At 40.8% G+C, this 13,710-nt stretch overlaps 1 protein-coding gene across 2 annotated transcripts; it reads left to right on the forward strand.

The window, feature by feature from the left end:
* The first annotated feature begins 395 nt into the window (after positions 1-395).
* Positions 396-12,605, forward strand: LOC144196119 (ras-like protein family member 10B). 2 transcript variants are annotated; one of them, XM_077716121.1, is made up of 5 exons: positions 396-644; positions 750-799; positions 3,019-3,385; positions 9,979-10,103; positions 11,557-12,605. In XM_077716121.1, the coding sequence occupies exons 3-5, from the start codon at positions 3,170-3,172 to the stop codon at positions 11,828-11,830; spliced, it is 615 nt and encodes a 204-aa protein (XP_077572247.1). In that variant the 5' UTR covers positions 396-644; positions 750-799; positions 3,019-3,169; the 3' UTR covers positions 11,831-12,605. The 2 variants fall into 2 exon arrangements, with proteins under 2 accessions (XP_077572247.1, XP_077572246.1); XM_077716120.1 differs by lacking the exons at positions 396-644; positions 750-799 and adding an exon at positions 1,922-2,226.
* The last annotated feature ends 1,105 nt before the right edge of the window (positions 12,606-13,710 follow it).

Raw genomic sequence — 13,710 nt, forward strand, 5'->3', positions numbered from 1 at the left:
TTGTCAAACTTACAGCCTTGCACATTACCGGATAATAGTAGTATAACGAACCTGCTGCTGAATATTAAAGAATGGGAAAGTATACTATCAAACATTTATTTCTGGAGAAAGTAGAGAATTTGTTTTTTGTCATTCAGTACACCAAGTGTTTATATTAATTGTAGATAACATTTTGTAATCCTTTTAAAAAAATATATCACAGTGTTCCCTGGCAATATGTGTTTGGCTGTGCTGAAAATGGCAAGTACTGAAATTTAATAGTCCTTTCTTTTACTGTCCTGGTATTTCTTTGCCTTCTGTCTCATGGATGAGTTGCCAAGCTTTGGGCGGGCTGGGCTGAACACCAGCATTGGAATGAAACTGTAATTTCGTTGTTGAGATTTTTTATTTTTTTTGCTTTCATCCCAAAAATAGTGTCGGCAATAGATCTCTTTCAACCTTTTGAAACCAGATGACACTCTGCTTTGTCGGCTCTGCATACAAAGAGAGCTCATCTCTTCTCCCCTTCCACTAACATTTTGATTTTCCCTTACAGCTGCCCACGGCACCCTTGAGTCGAAGCCCCCCTTGAAAGGCCTTTTAAAGTCAAGGATTTCGACCGCGTTGAGTCAAGACGAAAGCCAACGCTCCCTTGCGGAATGAAGGTCACATGCTGAAGTGCTGACTTCTTTGTCTCTTCAATCACTATTGTGACTATTGTCCCTGCTCTACGGGCAATCAATAAGATTGATTGTTTATTCTTCCAACAGGTGGCGTTGCTGAGCTGGACACAAAACTTCCGCAGAGTAACGATTCCTCGGTGAGCTATGTGCAAAATTAGCCCAAAACTTCATTTGATTACACCATCCCCTCTCCTTTTTTACTGGGTAGCATTTCAATGTAGGATTGTTATCATTTGTGTCCATCTATTTCATTTCTTTTGAAAGTTTAATCTACTTTCATGTCTCCCTCCAATGCTTTAGGGCCCAGATGGCCTCTTAGCTTGCTTATGCCTAAGGCAGCCTCTGTCCTGATGGAGCGTGTCCTCAAAGATGTCAGATAACATCACATTAGACATTCTCAGTCAATCTACCACTTCCCTCCATCATTAATAGTAAGAATCCAATAAGATTTCGCTATGAGGTTGTTTTCCCTGCTATTGATTGGTTTATTCCCCCGATGATGATTTGCTGAGTAACATCAGAGATCCTGGAAGTGATTACTTGATGGCAACATCAAACACATGTATGTAATTCCAATTTCATCCATGGCCTATTGCCTATTTTAACCTGAAAAGTCCCTTGCTCCATCAAGACTTAACTCACTCTTGCTACACCTAACTGGCTCTACTTTTCCTTTTTAATGCACGAAAGGGACCGGCTGTCACAAACTACATTAGACACAGTGGACACCAGATGTAATTAGTCCAATTTGAGAACTAATGGAGCTTTGGACCACACCATAGCATTCGACCGCAAATCAGGGAAGGCCACATAAGTAGCAACTGACTGTGTGGAATTTGCATGTTCTCCCCCAGGCTTGTGTGGTTTTTTTCCAGGTAGTCTGGTTTCCTCCCACATTCCCAAAACATGTAGGGAAGGCTGGTTGAACACTAAATTACCCTTAAATATGATCTACTTGTGCCCTACGATTGGCTGGCCACCCATTCAGGTTGACCCCAAAGTCAGCTGGGATAGGCTACAGCACCCCACGCAAATCTTGTGAGGGTAAGCGGTACAGAAAATGAACTAAGTAGTGCCATGACCATGGTGGAGTTTTGATGGATGGCGCTCATCTTGTCGGACTTGGCCTTGGACCCTCTCGTCACTGTAGGTGATGTCCCCATGCAAGATGATGTGTACTCCTGCATCTTTGTGACAGCTCCACACCAAATCACGTGGATGAGAGGAAGAGAGAGAGGGGGGAGGGAGAGAGAGAGGCTAGTGCCTGCCCGCCCGCCTTCCTACCCGCAGACGCACGGCTCGTCAATAGGATGCCAGAACAGAAAGCTCGTGTCTGGGTGGATTATCTTTTCTCCTCTGAAGAATGACTAGAAGCTGAATAAAGCTGGCCATAACGTCGATTTGATTTGGGGACGAGTAGTATGTGGCAGTGTGGGATTTTAGCACACGTGGAATGCGCCGCGGCGACGGGCGAGAGAGAGAAAGAGAGACTGGTGCGTGTGAACGGTGCATTGTGGGGATGAAAAGGCGATGAAGACACCGAGGGATCTTCGTCACGGCCAAGGTCAGCCTGGAGCCTGGGTCTCACTATGTCCATCTGGGTGGATGGTGCTTAGGGGTGGGGGCTCACAAACACTTTACTTTCTTGGGTATTTCTTTTTTAAATCTAACTTTTTTACCCTTTATGCCAAAGGTATTGATATTTTTCCATTAACTACGATATTTTACATTTAACATTAGAATTATCGGTTACATACGTGTTTTATGATTCCAGTATTTCATCAAAAAGTTTGTTTTGCACACTAGGCATGTTTTTTCATCCTTTGTAGGCTACTTATTTAAGTCATTTGCTGCCATTGACTGTGCTAGATGTCCAATTCTTTTTGACTGGTAGCAAATGATCGCTGCCAACCCTCCCATTCACAGCTGGATGTCATAGTTTAAATTAAATGTACATTTAACATTGTCATTGGTAGGCAGTGAGTCATATACTAGGATATATTGTTCATAGGAAATATTATATAAAAGTAATGATTCATCCTTCTTTATTCATTTTCTGAGCCGCTTATCCCTACAAGGGTAGCTGGGGTGCTGGAGCACCCTGAATTCCTTGCCAGCCAATCATATTGATAACAATAATGTTTAATATTAGACGATAATTATGTACACATATTTGAGACTTGGCGTCAATGCAGACATGGCATTTGGGTCATGTAGGCCACATTTGTAAAATGTTAATTAGGTGACCTACACAATAATTCACCCTGAAATAGGATTAACTCATTTAAAATAAAAAAGTGGCCTTTTTTTGTATGTTATTATTTCTGACCTTAATGTGTTGACTTTCACTCCACAGGATGTGATTACAGAGAACACACGTCTGCTGGTGGCGTGTATTTCTTGTTGAGCCCTCCAGCCCGGCGCTGTAACTTGGCTGTCTGTGACCCACAATCGAGAAACTGATCTTAACTTCTGGGTGTCCATGGTGTTGACCCCGGGCACCAGGAATGGTGGAGACGCTGAGTATCGCTGTCATCGGTGCTCCCGGAGTGGGCAAAACTTCCATCATTCGCCAGTTCATCTATAATGACTTCTCGGAGGTGTATACCCCGACTCGCTCCAGATATGTGTACCGACCCTCCGTCATCCTTAACGGGAGCATGTATGAGCTAAAGGTTCTGGATGTCCCGCCAATATCTTCCTTCCCATCCAGCTCCAGTCAGGTAAAGTAGCACTTAAATTTTTATTTTTATTTTTTATCTCCTGTTCATCAATACTAGTATTTTACTTGTAGTTACATAAAGAGTGAAAGTATTTTTTTGCCTCAAAATACAAAGATCTAGTAACAGTACAAAAATGGATATTTAAATATTTGTTTTTATTGATTTTAAAGTCTTGTGCCATAAATGAAAATTCCCTAAAGTGCAAATCTGCGCATTTAACATGGATATACAGAGTGCCCCTCCAGGCATTAACCTTGCCTGGCTTTGTTTTTCTTACAGGAAACAATGTCACTTTTCGTGTACTTAGATCCGTTTTTTTCTTCTTCTTTGGTATGCTGTCAAATTCCACAACACTGATATTTATTTCTTTTAGCACACTTAGATGTCCCTTGCGTAGTTGCTATGGAGACGCAATAGACTTAACGCTTCACTTTGACATTTTAAAGTGTCCCTAGTGAGAACAGAATGGGGCATTGTTATTTATTAACCACACCATGTCTTCCTCATCCCTCTTCAGCAAGACTTTGTACACTTACAGCTCAAATGCAGGGTGATGGTTCATAGATTGGCGCAGCACTTGCTTTTCAAATTCAACCTTTTAAAAATAGAACCGCCTGCCCTCTAGTCGTGACCACAGGTCATATGGCACATATCATTATAGGTGGAAGAGAGGGCAGGCTGACAGTTTGGGGCGGTTTCAGCAGGTGGAATTACTCTTGCTCTCATTGTTAAGTCTTAGCATAGCTGTGTCTGTCTCTTCAAACGAGACCAGGTTTGAATTTTAGTCTGGGTCTTTATCTGTGATGTCAGAGCGCTTTTCATTATTATCCCTTTAAAGCCCAAATCACTAAATAATTGACAGCAAATTAAATTTCCTGAAACTCTGAGGCTGTAATGGTCCTTTGCCACAAAACGACTGCAACCTTTCAAATCATTCTCATCAGGGTAAAACAATATCCCATTGCTAAAAAAAAATAGATTATATATGATAGGTTTAACATTCCACTGAAAGAGTTTTCCCCCGGACTAAACAAAAGATCAAGGTTTGCGTGCCCTAAGTGCACTCCAAAATGTTCCAGTTGAGGGTTTGACTTCAAGAGTCTGACTTTTTTCAGGTGCCTAATCTCCAAGGTCACCACATTTAGTTGCTTCAAAATGCTGTGTGGTTCCTTTCTCAGATTGCTTTGGCATCACAACTATTAAGTTAAGCTGTTTGAACCATGGAAGTATAACCTATCACCCTGAGAGTTATCTTGAATAATTTCAGTGCAGGAACACATGAGAATTTGCTGATATGCTGAGATTCCTCACTCTTTATTGCATTAACGTTCACCCTCATTTTGTCATCTTAATACTCAATCCCCGAGGCTCCAAATGACCTAAAATGCACCATATTCTGAAAACGTTTACGGCATCTATATAATCAAATGCCCACCTGAATTTTAAAGAAAATATGACTAACCCCCAAGTATCCAAACTCCAACTTTGCATACTCTTACTGGAAGGCCGTGAAGCTAACCATGCTTATTACGCTCAGTGGGACTCTGACCAAATTATAGCAATTACCACCACGTGCCCTAACTCGAACGAGACAATAGATGCAAGTCTTGGCTAGAATTCACTGGGCAAAATCCACATTTATATCCTGCTACACGAATTTAAGCCTTAGCGTAATCAAGCATCTTATCCTTAAATCACAATGTGAGACTATGTAAACAGCGAGTCTAAATCAATATCACTAATGTGTGATATGGAGGATAAAGTAAGATGATAGGAATGTACCATTTTGGATACTGGGGCAGGGGATTTCTACTGTGACAATCTTATGAGGAAAAAACTGAACCGGATTTTACTCTTGTGCAATCACTCCACTTCCCTGCGTGGAAATCGTTTTTTTTTTTTTGCACGGGTAAGAAAAGTGGGTCTTGATTTCCAGGTTTTATTCCGCCATCTGGCGCCCTGGCAGAAATGTTCTTTTTGGCAATGGGCGATTTCAATGACGCTTTAACTCCCTTTTTTGAGGAGATGTAAGGGGATCAGGAAGAGACGCCACGAGTGTGCCACGTGTCTGCTGAAGTGTGGACCACGCGTTGAGTCACACGGGACGGGGGGGCTTTAAAGCACACAGATGTGTTGATTCCTATCGGAGAACCACTTCATCTCGGTGTGACGGGGATGCGCTCTGTCGTCCGTCACGGCCTCGGGTAGGCATCCACATAGAGAGAAAACCATTTAGCTGAGTGCCGTTGCAACATTTCTAGGAACAAGATTTACGTGTGGCCTTTTCTCAGCAGATAACCTGCCAAGGTTCTAAGCCCTTTTGCCTCTTAAATTTACTCATTTTCTCATTCCAGTCATGGCTGGCTTGTAATAAAGGCTCCTTGCATTGTGTGTTCACGTCCTCTGTTCATAATGAGCAAGCTGATGAGACATGGCGTGTTTTTGAATCACCGCCCAGCTCGCTTTGGAGTGCTTCAGGCAGAGAAATGGAACTAGTTAAACTGAAATATTGGATATGAAGTCAAGTGTAGAAATTTTCATACCCTGCCCATGCTTTGATTCCAAGTCAATTTCCATTTGGCCAGTGAGAATCTTTGATATGGAAATGACTCAAGAAAGACTATTTACATGTTTTTTTTTTACCATTTTGATGAAAAACTCAAATCCTTCTCTCTCTTTCTCTCAATTTGACCAGCATCCACAGGGAAAGAAATGTCCAAAAAACAGCTATTAGTTATTACCTGTATTTACATGTAGAATTCTAACCACAGGTTCGGGGAAAAGAAGCTCTTTGCCTGATAAATGGCAGGAATAAGAGCAAACGAGGGAGCCAGAATCCGTTCAGTGTAGTCAATTAGAAAGGTTGAATCAAGTGTAATGGGCACTGTTAAAGGACAAGTGACCAAATAGACTCCTCGAAAATGTCATGGTGGGTTGAGTCAGCACGCCTCTGTGCTTTGGAGCAATAACTCATCACTTTACGTTTATTTTGGAAAGAAATTAGCATATTATTGTCCCTTAAAAATCTGAGTCTAATATTGCAAACAAACAAGACTCCTATCTTTCTACTTTAAGGGTCGTGTAGGGTGGTTGTCTGTTCTGCTGATAATATTGAGTAGATGCCATAGTACATCAATGAGATGTGATAACGGCCTCGCAGTTGGCTTATTAATTCCCCTTTATTTCAGGCACTGGCGTCTGGACATTTGTCTTAGTGTTCTCCATCTATGTTAACAGCTTGGAATTACATAATTTTCCAAATGATTAAATTTTGAGCTTTACAAATATGAAACGCCCATTCCCCAAAGAACCTCTGGAAATGTCATCCAAAAATGTGGAATAATCTTTTTCCAAGAAATCAGTGATCAAGCAGACAGACTGCATGGTTCATTTGGATCACACTCTTCTTGATTCAAAGCTTAAATAAATAGTCATCCTGTTGTTCTGTCAAATGTACCTCAAGATAATGGTATCCTCACATAGGGAGGTGCTTCATAGGGTTCATTAATGTATTCTGATTCTGCTGAGAAGCATATTACTTTGGACTCACTGTGGGTGAGGTGTATTTTGACATTTAAAAAGTGAAACATATTGACGCTAACACAATGAATGAATAGAGTGGGCAAAGAAGCAGAAAATATTTTCAAACAAACCATTTTTATCTTCATGTGAAAAATGGACTGCATTCGAATGATTTAACGAAGCATCCTTTATTATCTTATCTCGACCACATTTCCCAAAATAAGTCTGGTAATTCTTTTTTTGTCTAATAAGCAATTGTCTCTATAGTGTGTAGAACAGTGTGAATTTTTCAAACGGTTTTGTGCTATACAGATCTACAGTTCTTGTTAAGGTCACTGTTGATTAACAGAAGTTTTTTTAACCTCAGGGGACGATATATATTTTAATTGCAAATCTGATTGGTTGACCTATGCTTGAGGCTAATTACATTACACCCAAACCGTCATAGGTTACATGAGTATCCTCATGATTCCAATGGGGCTCCTTAAATAAGAGACTTGCACCGCTTTGTGGTTTGCTGTTGTCAGGGAAACGTGTTGTGTTTTGGCTCTTGTGGAAACGAGCAGATGCTCTTTTTCCCTCCCAGAAGTCACCAAACAGTAGCGCCACACTTGACAGCCGGGCTCCCACAAGCTCCGGCAAACATGCCAAGACATGCATTTTTAAAAATCCACTTGACTTCATCAGCACTGTGCAAAATCCTCTCCCTTTTGTTGTGATCATCTGTGAAGAAATTCTCTCACTTTGCCCATCTTCCTCCTCCCCCATCACCCTCTCCCTCCTCTTCCTCCTCCACATTTAAAAACAGGCTGGGACCACACAGAGGATATGAGATGAGAATACAAGATGCAAGAGCCAGCGTTTGTCTCCCTCTTGTCAGATGAGGAGGAGCTGTATTGACAAGCTGTTATTAAGTCACTTGTCCTATTAGTCTACCCCCCCAAAAAAATGCTCTTCCTTTGATGTCAAATATGTCAGTGTTGCACGTTTGCCTCCATGTTTGAGCAGCCTCATTAACTCTGCAGATGTGTGCGGTCCTCACCCTCCTCTGCCAGTCGCGCTCCCTCCAATGTGTTTGCATTTCCATCTTTGCAAGTTACACCAATCCTCTCCCTGGCGCCTCTCCGCCTTTTGTTCTTATTTGTATTTGTGCAGCGTGAAGTCACATTTTCAACGTGACGATAAGATTCCCCACGTCGCAGTTTTGTGTTGGGGATGGAGTGCTGTCATGTAAATACAACAGTGGAGGAGATTGGGGCTAATTAGAGCTATCATTGCTTCTCCAAGGAAGGGTGAAATGTTAATCAGAAGTATGAAATGAAAATTAGATTCCTAATCACTTCCTTGATGTGTTATTTTTTCGAGTGCGGTGGCTGGCAGGGGAATCACAAAAACAAAACCTCCTTGGATGGTGCCAAAATTGATGTGTAGTGATCAAATATGATGACCTAAGTGTTCTGTAGCCTGGAAGATAACATCTGTGGAAGTTAGTAATTGGCCCCACCAAAATAATTCAATTACTCATCAAATTTGATGATGTGCAGTTTTCTCCGAGCCAGTAAAGGAACAAAAGTTAAGACGAAGCATATTAGAAGTTGCATCTTTAATTCAAATAGGTCATGACACATTAAATTTTTAATGTTTTCTTCCGTCCCAGTGAGCGTTAATATTTCCTATAAAAGGATTAAGGCTGAGCTCGTGATATTTTTTTGCATCCTTTCTTTGTCCTGCTTCTCTTCAATTAGATGGTATGAAGGTAAAGGGATAAAAAAATACAGACTCCACTGGATTACATGTGCGAACCATTCAATCATAGCGGCGCCCTGATAGTTTCGAGGAAGAAAAAAAAAGTTTCATCCGAGGTCATCTTTCCATCTTCACAAACATTACTGCAATGCCTCATTTCTACTTTCCACATTTCCAGCCTTGACATCACAGCCATTTTAAAAAAAAATCACTCTTTCCATCATCTTTGTGCACGAGTAATGTAATTCGATGGGCATTTTATCGAGACTTGCAGAGTTGGTGGAATTTGGTGATCGATTAGCTCACTAATGCAAAGATGTGTTTTGTTTCCATTGGGATAAAACCTTTTCTGCAGTGCTGTGTCTTATAGCTGTTACAAATGTATGTATGTTAGACAAAAAAATGTTTTGTGTGGCCTGTGTGGATGAAAACACATTTGTTGGATTTCCTCATGGGCCCCAGCTAGGACATTGCACTTTATGACAGACACTCACTATGGTTTATGTCTTTGCTGGGGGTCATCCACCCAGCGGGAGCAATTCTTACTTTCCAATGACCTTGAGCCCAAGCGGAATAATTATACGAGCTCAAGCTGTTCATCCTATCTCTATTATTACTGTCCATTCCATTTTTTCCCTTTTTTAATGTATATATATATATATATATATATATATATATAAGTGTAGTTAGTTTTGTAGCCAATGTATCGGGCCACAATAACCGCAACTACTTACATTATTAACCAGTAGAATGCCTTGTCACAAGAATTTGTAAGCATAGGATAAGCGGTTTGGGAAATGAATGAGAATATGTATGCAGATCCTTCAAAATCATGTGACCGTAAAACTGCCACGGTTTTACAACAGAATAAAAGTTGCTGTTCCTGTGGAACAATGAACCTATACATCAATATGTCTATCATAAACTCGATCACCAACAAGGCTGATAAGCAAAAATCAAATCTTGTTTGACACCAAAAATGCATTTTTATTTTTATGATATCGACACCGTCAATAGGTAATTTTTTTCTATTAATAGACATCCAATCCGTCTGCTAAAGTGTATCATTCTTGCATTATCTGTTTGAATTCCATATTATATGAATCTGTTAATACAAATGCATAATCCATTGCTTTTTTAAAATTATACTAATCAATTTGCAAATACACTCATACCAAGAAAAAAATGCACTTCAATCAAACCATGCAAATAGCTGGTGTCTAAATGTTTCAAATTATGAAAGAACGACCTTTCTTCTGGTTATGAAATGTCCAGGAACACATATTAAAATAATGATTTACTATCTGTCCATGTGTGTCCTCCAGGAGTGGCTGGATTTACGTTGCCGCGGCGTTCGCAATGCCAATGCTTACATCCTCGTGTACGACATCTGCTGTGTGGAGAGTTTTGAATATGTGAAGATGATCAGACAGCAGATCGTAGAAAACAGGTATGGTTAACACAAAACTTTCCTTAGCCAGTCCCTTTATCAGCGATGACATTCCGTTATCTTGAAGAAAGCTTACAATTTCAGCCAAGTGATAAACACCTTTGTGGCAGCATGACAGTGATCGATAGGCCGCCGATGCTAATACTTTATCTTTTCATTCCATACACCCCCTTCAACATCTGAAAGTTCAGTAATGACATACGGTTCAACCCTTGCGCATGCGAGAGACTTCAAATGTGACGCGAGATTCAACGATGACTTTTTAAGATGCGACAAAGTGACAGGAGATGGAAATAACACTTGGCAAGGCTCCTACGCTACATTAGGAACGGAATAATGGATGACTTCATTTGGTTTGCATGGTGCTTTACGACTACTTTGCCCCCGCGCTGCCGTTGACCCACCTTGGTGTTAATGTGAAAAGTTTATGGCCCGTGTGGTAATTGCTCTATAAACCAAAGCTGGGAGGAAAAAAATATACATGAGTACTAGATGCAGCACACGTGTGTAATCACATACTGCAATAAGATCTGAAGCATGACAAGGTGGGAGAGTAGTTGTTTCTAATAAGAAAATATTCCACTTAATTTAGACAGAATGCACACTGTTTAGTTGCACGTTAAAAATGTATATATATATAGATTATATTTTTCTTTGTTTAGCTTGCAGGCAATATTCTCAGTACATCTTGGTCCTTCCAAATATACTATTTGTATGCAGCTTGTGATAAGAAGAAAAAAAGTGTGATTACTGTGCTGTGTTTTTCCCAAGTCTTCTAAAATTTCACCTCAAGGCTGCAAAATCATTCTGTTGAAGCCTTTTTAGTGTTTCTAGCTATCGTGCCATCTGTCCTGTCAGATGTGCTAATATGCCCGGTTTTGCCATAAATGAGGCACACGCTGACAAAGAGAAGGCCTTATTAAGTCCCTAAAAGAGGAACAAATAAATTGTTTGAAGTGCAGCTGTCATTGTCCTTCACACACAGTCGCACGACTACTAAAACACTACTAAAATGTATTTAAATGAGTTATATTGTGTACATTTTATAAGTTTAATCCATTTTAGTCATTTTTCCTGCCTTTTTTGCACCAAAAATGAACCAAACTGAGCTCTTCAAAAACCCACCCTCCATTAAATTTTAGTACTGTAGCACACCCTGATATTGACGATCAACGAGATGTTTCTAATCACACTCAGTGATCACTCCTCCTCCCAAATTCATGCCCACTTGTCATTTCTTTTCTCTCTGCATATTGCTTGTAAGCATTTCTGCACAGATTGGTTGGTGGTAGACCAAATACCCGCCCCCTCTTCCCCCTTCGCGTTGTAGGGCCCATGAGGTCTCCAAGTCCGCCCCCTCACTCCTCTGAAGAAAGGCAGGCGAAGCTGCAAATAGCTCAAGCTTGCAAATGCGCAGCACCCACATGCTAATCATGCATGTCAAACTTTGCAGGGAAGGCAGCAGCAGCAGCGAGGTGCCCATTCTGGTAGTGGGCAACAAGAGAGACCTCCAACGGCAGCGTTTCATGCCCCGCAGGGCCGTGTCGGTTCTTGTCAAGAAAACATGGAAGTGCGGCTATGTGGAATGCTCAGCCAAGTTCAACTGGCACGTTGTTCTGCTCTTCAAGGAGCTGCTGGGCATCGCCGTGGCGCGTGGCCTGCGGCAGAATCACACCTCCATCCGCCTGCAAGGGGCACTGCAGAGAAACCGCTGCACCGTCATGTGACTCTCACCTTAGTGTGTGGGGCAGGGCGTGGGGGGGTTCAGAGGACCTCTTGATCTAAATGGCTGGAAATTTAATACCCTGTGGCCTCCTGCTTTACTGAGCTGATATATTTCCTAATGAGAATTACTAGACGCTGCGCTTACACGATTACATTCACCACCGGCTAAGCAGGCGCTTCCGACTTTCATTTTGCGCTTCACTTTCATGGACGTCACAGAGGAATTGACATGACACAAAACAAGGCCTTATTGCCTATGTATTGCACAGACACCCAGGTGTCTGATTTCTCACTTGGCTTATTGAGGCTTGCTTTGCAGCCTGATTGGAAATAAACCTTTTTTTTTGGCCAGACTCGAAGCAGAGAAGCAGCAATATTGGTTGAGTCTTCCTTTTGAATGTGTCAGAAGAAGGCCAAGACTAAATGAAGAGATATTATAGGACGCTCTCTTCACAGTTGGAATAAAACATTTCTAGATTCAGTAAGGTAGCGTAACCCGTCCTTAATTAATTCCTTCCCAGGCCATTATGCACCTACCAGGATTTTTTGTTTAGGCGAAAGGTGTTGTGTAGTTGTCATGCTGTGGAAAATGCTGCAGTCCCTTATCGTGATGTACTGTAGGACCCCCAATCCTTACTCCACACCACCCCTTGTAATCAACCCCCTCTACTCAGTTGCTGGTGAATACATTAAGGCAAGAAAAGGGGGCGACAGAGTCTGGGATGAGGCACGCATGCGGGTTTTGTTTTGTGCAAGTGTGTGTGTGTGTATGTGTGTGTGTGTATGTGTGTGAAAAAGAAAGGGCATGCTTGATTACTGACATTCGAGCAAGCCAAAGGACAGAAAGAACAAATGAGGAGCAGATATGGGATGCTTTGGCTAAACAAGGAGCAATAAAAATTCCACCTGACATAGAAGACATTGTATTGTATTTTAAAAACAGTCGATTAAACCCATCCACGCATAAAAATGCTGCAGCCGTGCTCCAAAACGTCTACCAAATACCACACAGACAACTGTAATCAAGCTTTCCTACCAGGATATTTACAGTAAATGGCATTGTGAGATTTACAGTTTGCGAATATAGATGCACTGAACATTATAGATGACTTGTTTGCAGAATATTAAATGACACGTAAATAAAAGGGATTTTTACTTGCATGCTATATTGATGGCACTAGAGCCAATAGGTCAGGTTTTAATTGCACTGATGTGAACATTTGATATTGTGTTTGACTTAAATTTATTTTTTGTATCACTTGGTCGTCGGACTGTTTGAGCTGCAGAGTTGAGTGATTTTTTTACACTGGCATGCAGTGTTGATCCTCCTTTCAGGGTGGATTTCTGTATTGGTATTTTGGTTTGAAATCTAAAAACATGTAGCAGCAACTTTGTGTAGCATGAATTCTCATCAGATTGTCTGTGTTTCCAAACAAAAAGGGCTACATTTTTTAAAAATAACTGGTATTTGTCTTATGATGCTAGTATTGTGATGTTTTGACCTGATAAATTAAATGCATTTGGGAACATTTCCTTTTCATTTTGTGTGGTCTCACTGTGGAAATATTTTGGCAATACTGCCATCTGATGGACAATTCAGCATTGCGTTCACAATTTTAGGAGTTACATCAAGCTCAGGTAAGTATTGAATGGAAAGTATTCTTTTTAAAGTGCAAATTGAAAATATTTTGAAAAAATACACACACACAACTTTCAGATCTTATTTTTGTTTTATCTTTTCACATTCCATTTTTTTTTGCTTTCAGATGTTTGGGATCTAAATCGGAAAATTATTTCTACTAGCAATAAGATGCAATGAAAATAAGGTAAATATACCAATATGCATAACTAGTAAGTATAATAATGTAACTTTTGAGACATG

This window comes from Stigmatopora nigra, chromosome 4 (assembly GCF_051989575.1).
Source record: "Stigmatopora nigra isolate UIUO_SnigA chromosome 4, RoL_Snig_1.1, whole genome shotgun sequence".
Classification (NCBI taxonomy): Eukaryota; Metazoa; Chordata; class Actinopteri; order Syngnathiformes; family Syngnathidae; genus Stigmatopora; species Stigmatopora nigra.

Excerpts from the sequence above, each read along its gene's own strand:
- LOC144196119 (XM_077716121.1), top strand. The coding sequence starts at position 3,170 with ATGGTGGAGACGCTGAGTATCGCTGTCATCGGTGCTCCCGGAGTGGGC. Across the intron at positions 3,386-9,978 it reads TCCCATCCAGCTCCAGTCAG|GAGTGGCTGGATTTACGTTG; the intron begins GTAAAGTAGCAC and ends TGTGTCCTCCAG. Across the intron at positions 10,104-11,556 it reads CAGCAGATCGTAGAAAACAG|GGAAGGCAGCAGCAGCAGCG; the intron begins GTATGGTTAACA and ends CAAACTTTGCAG.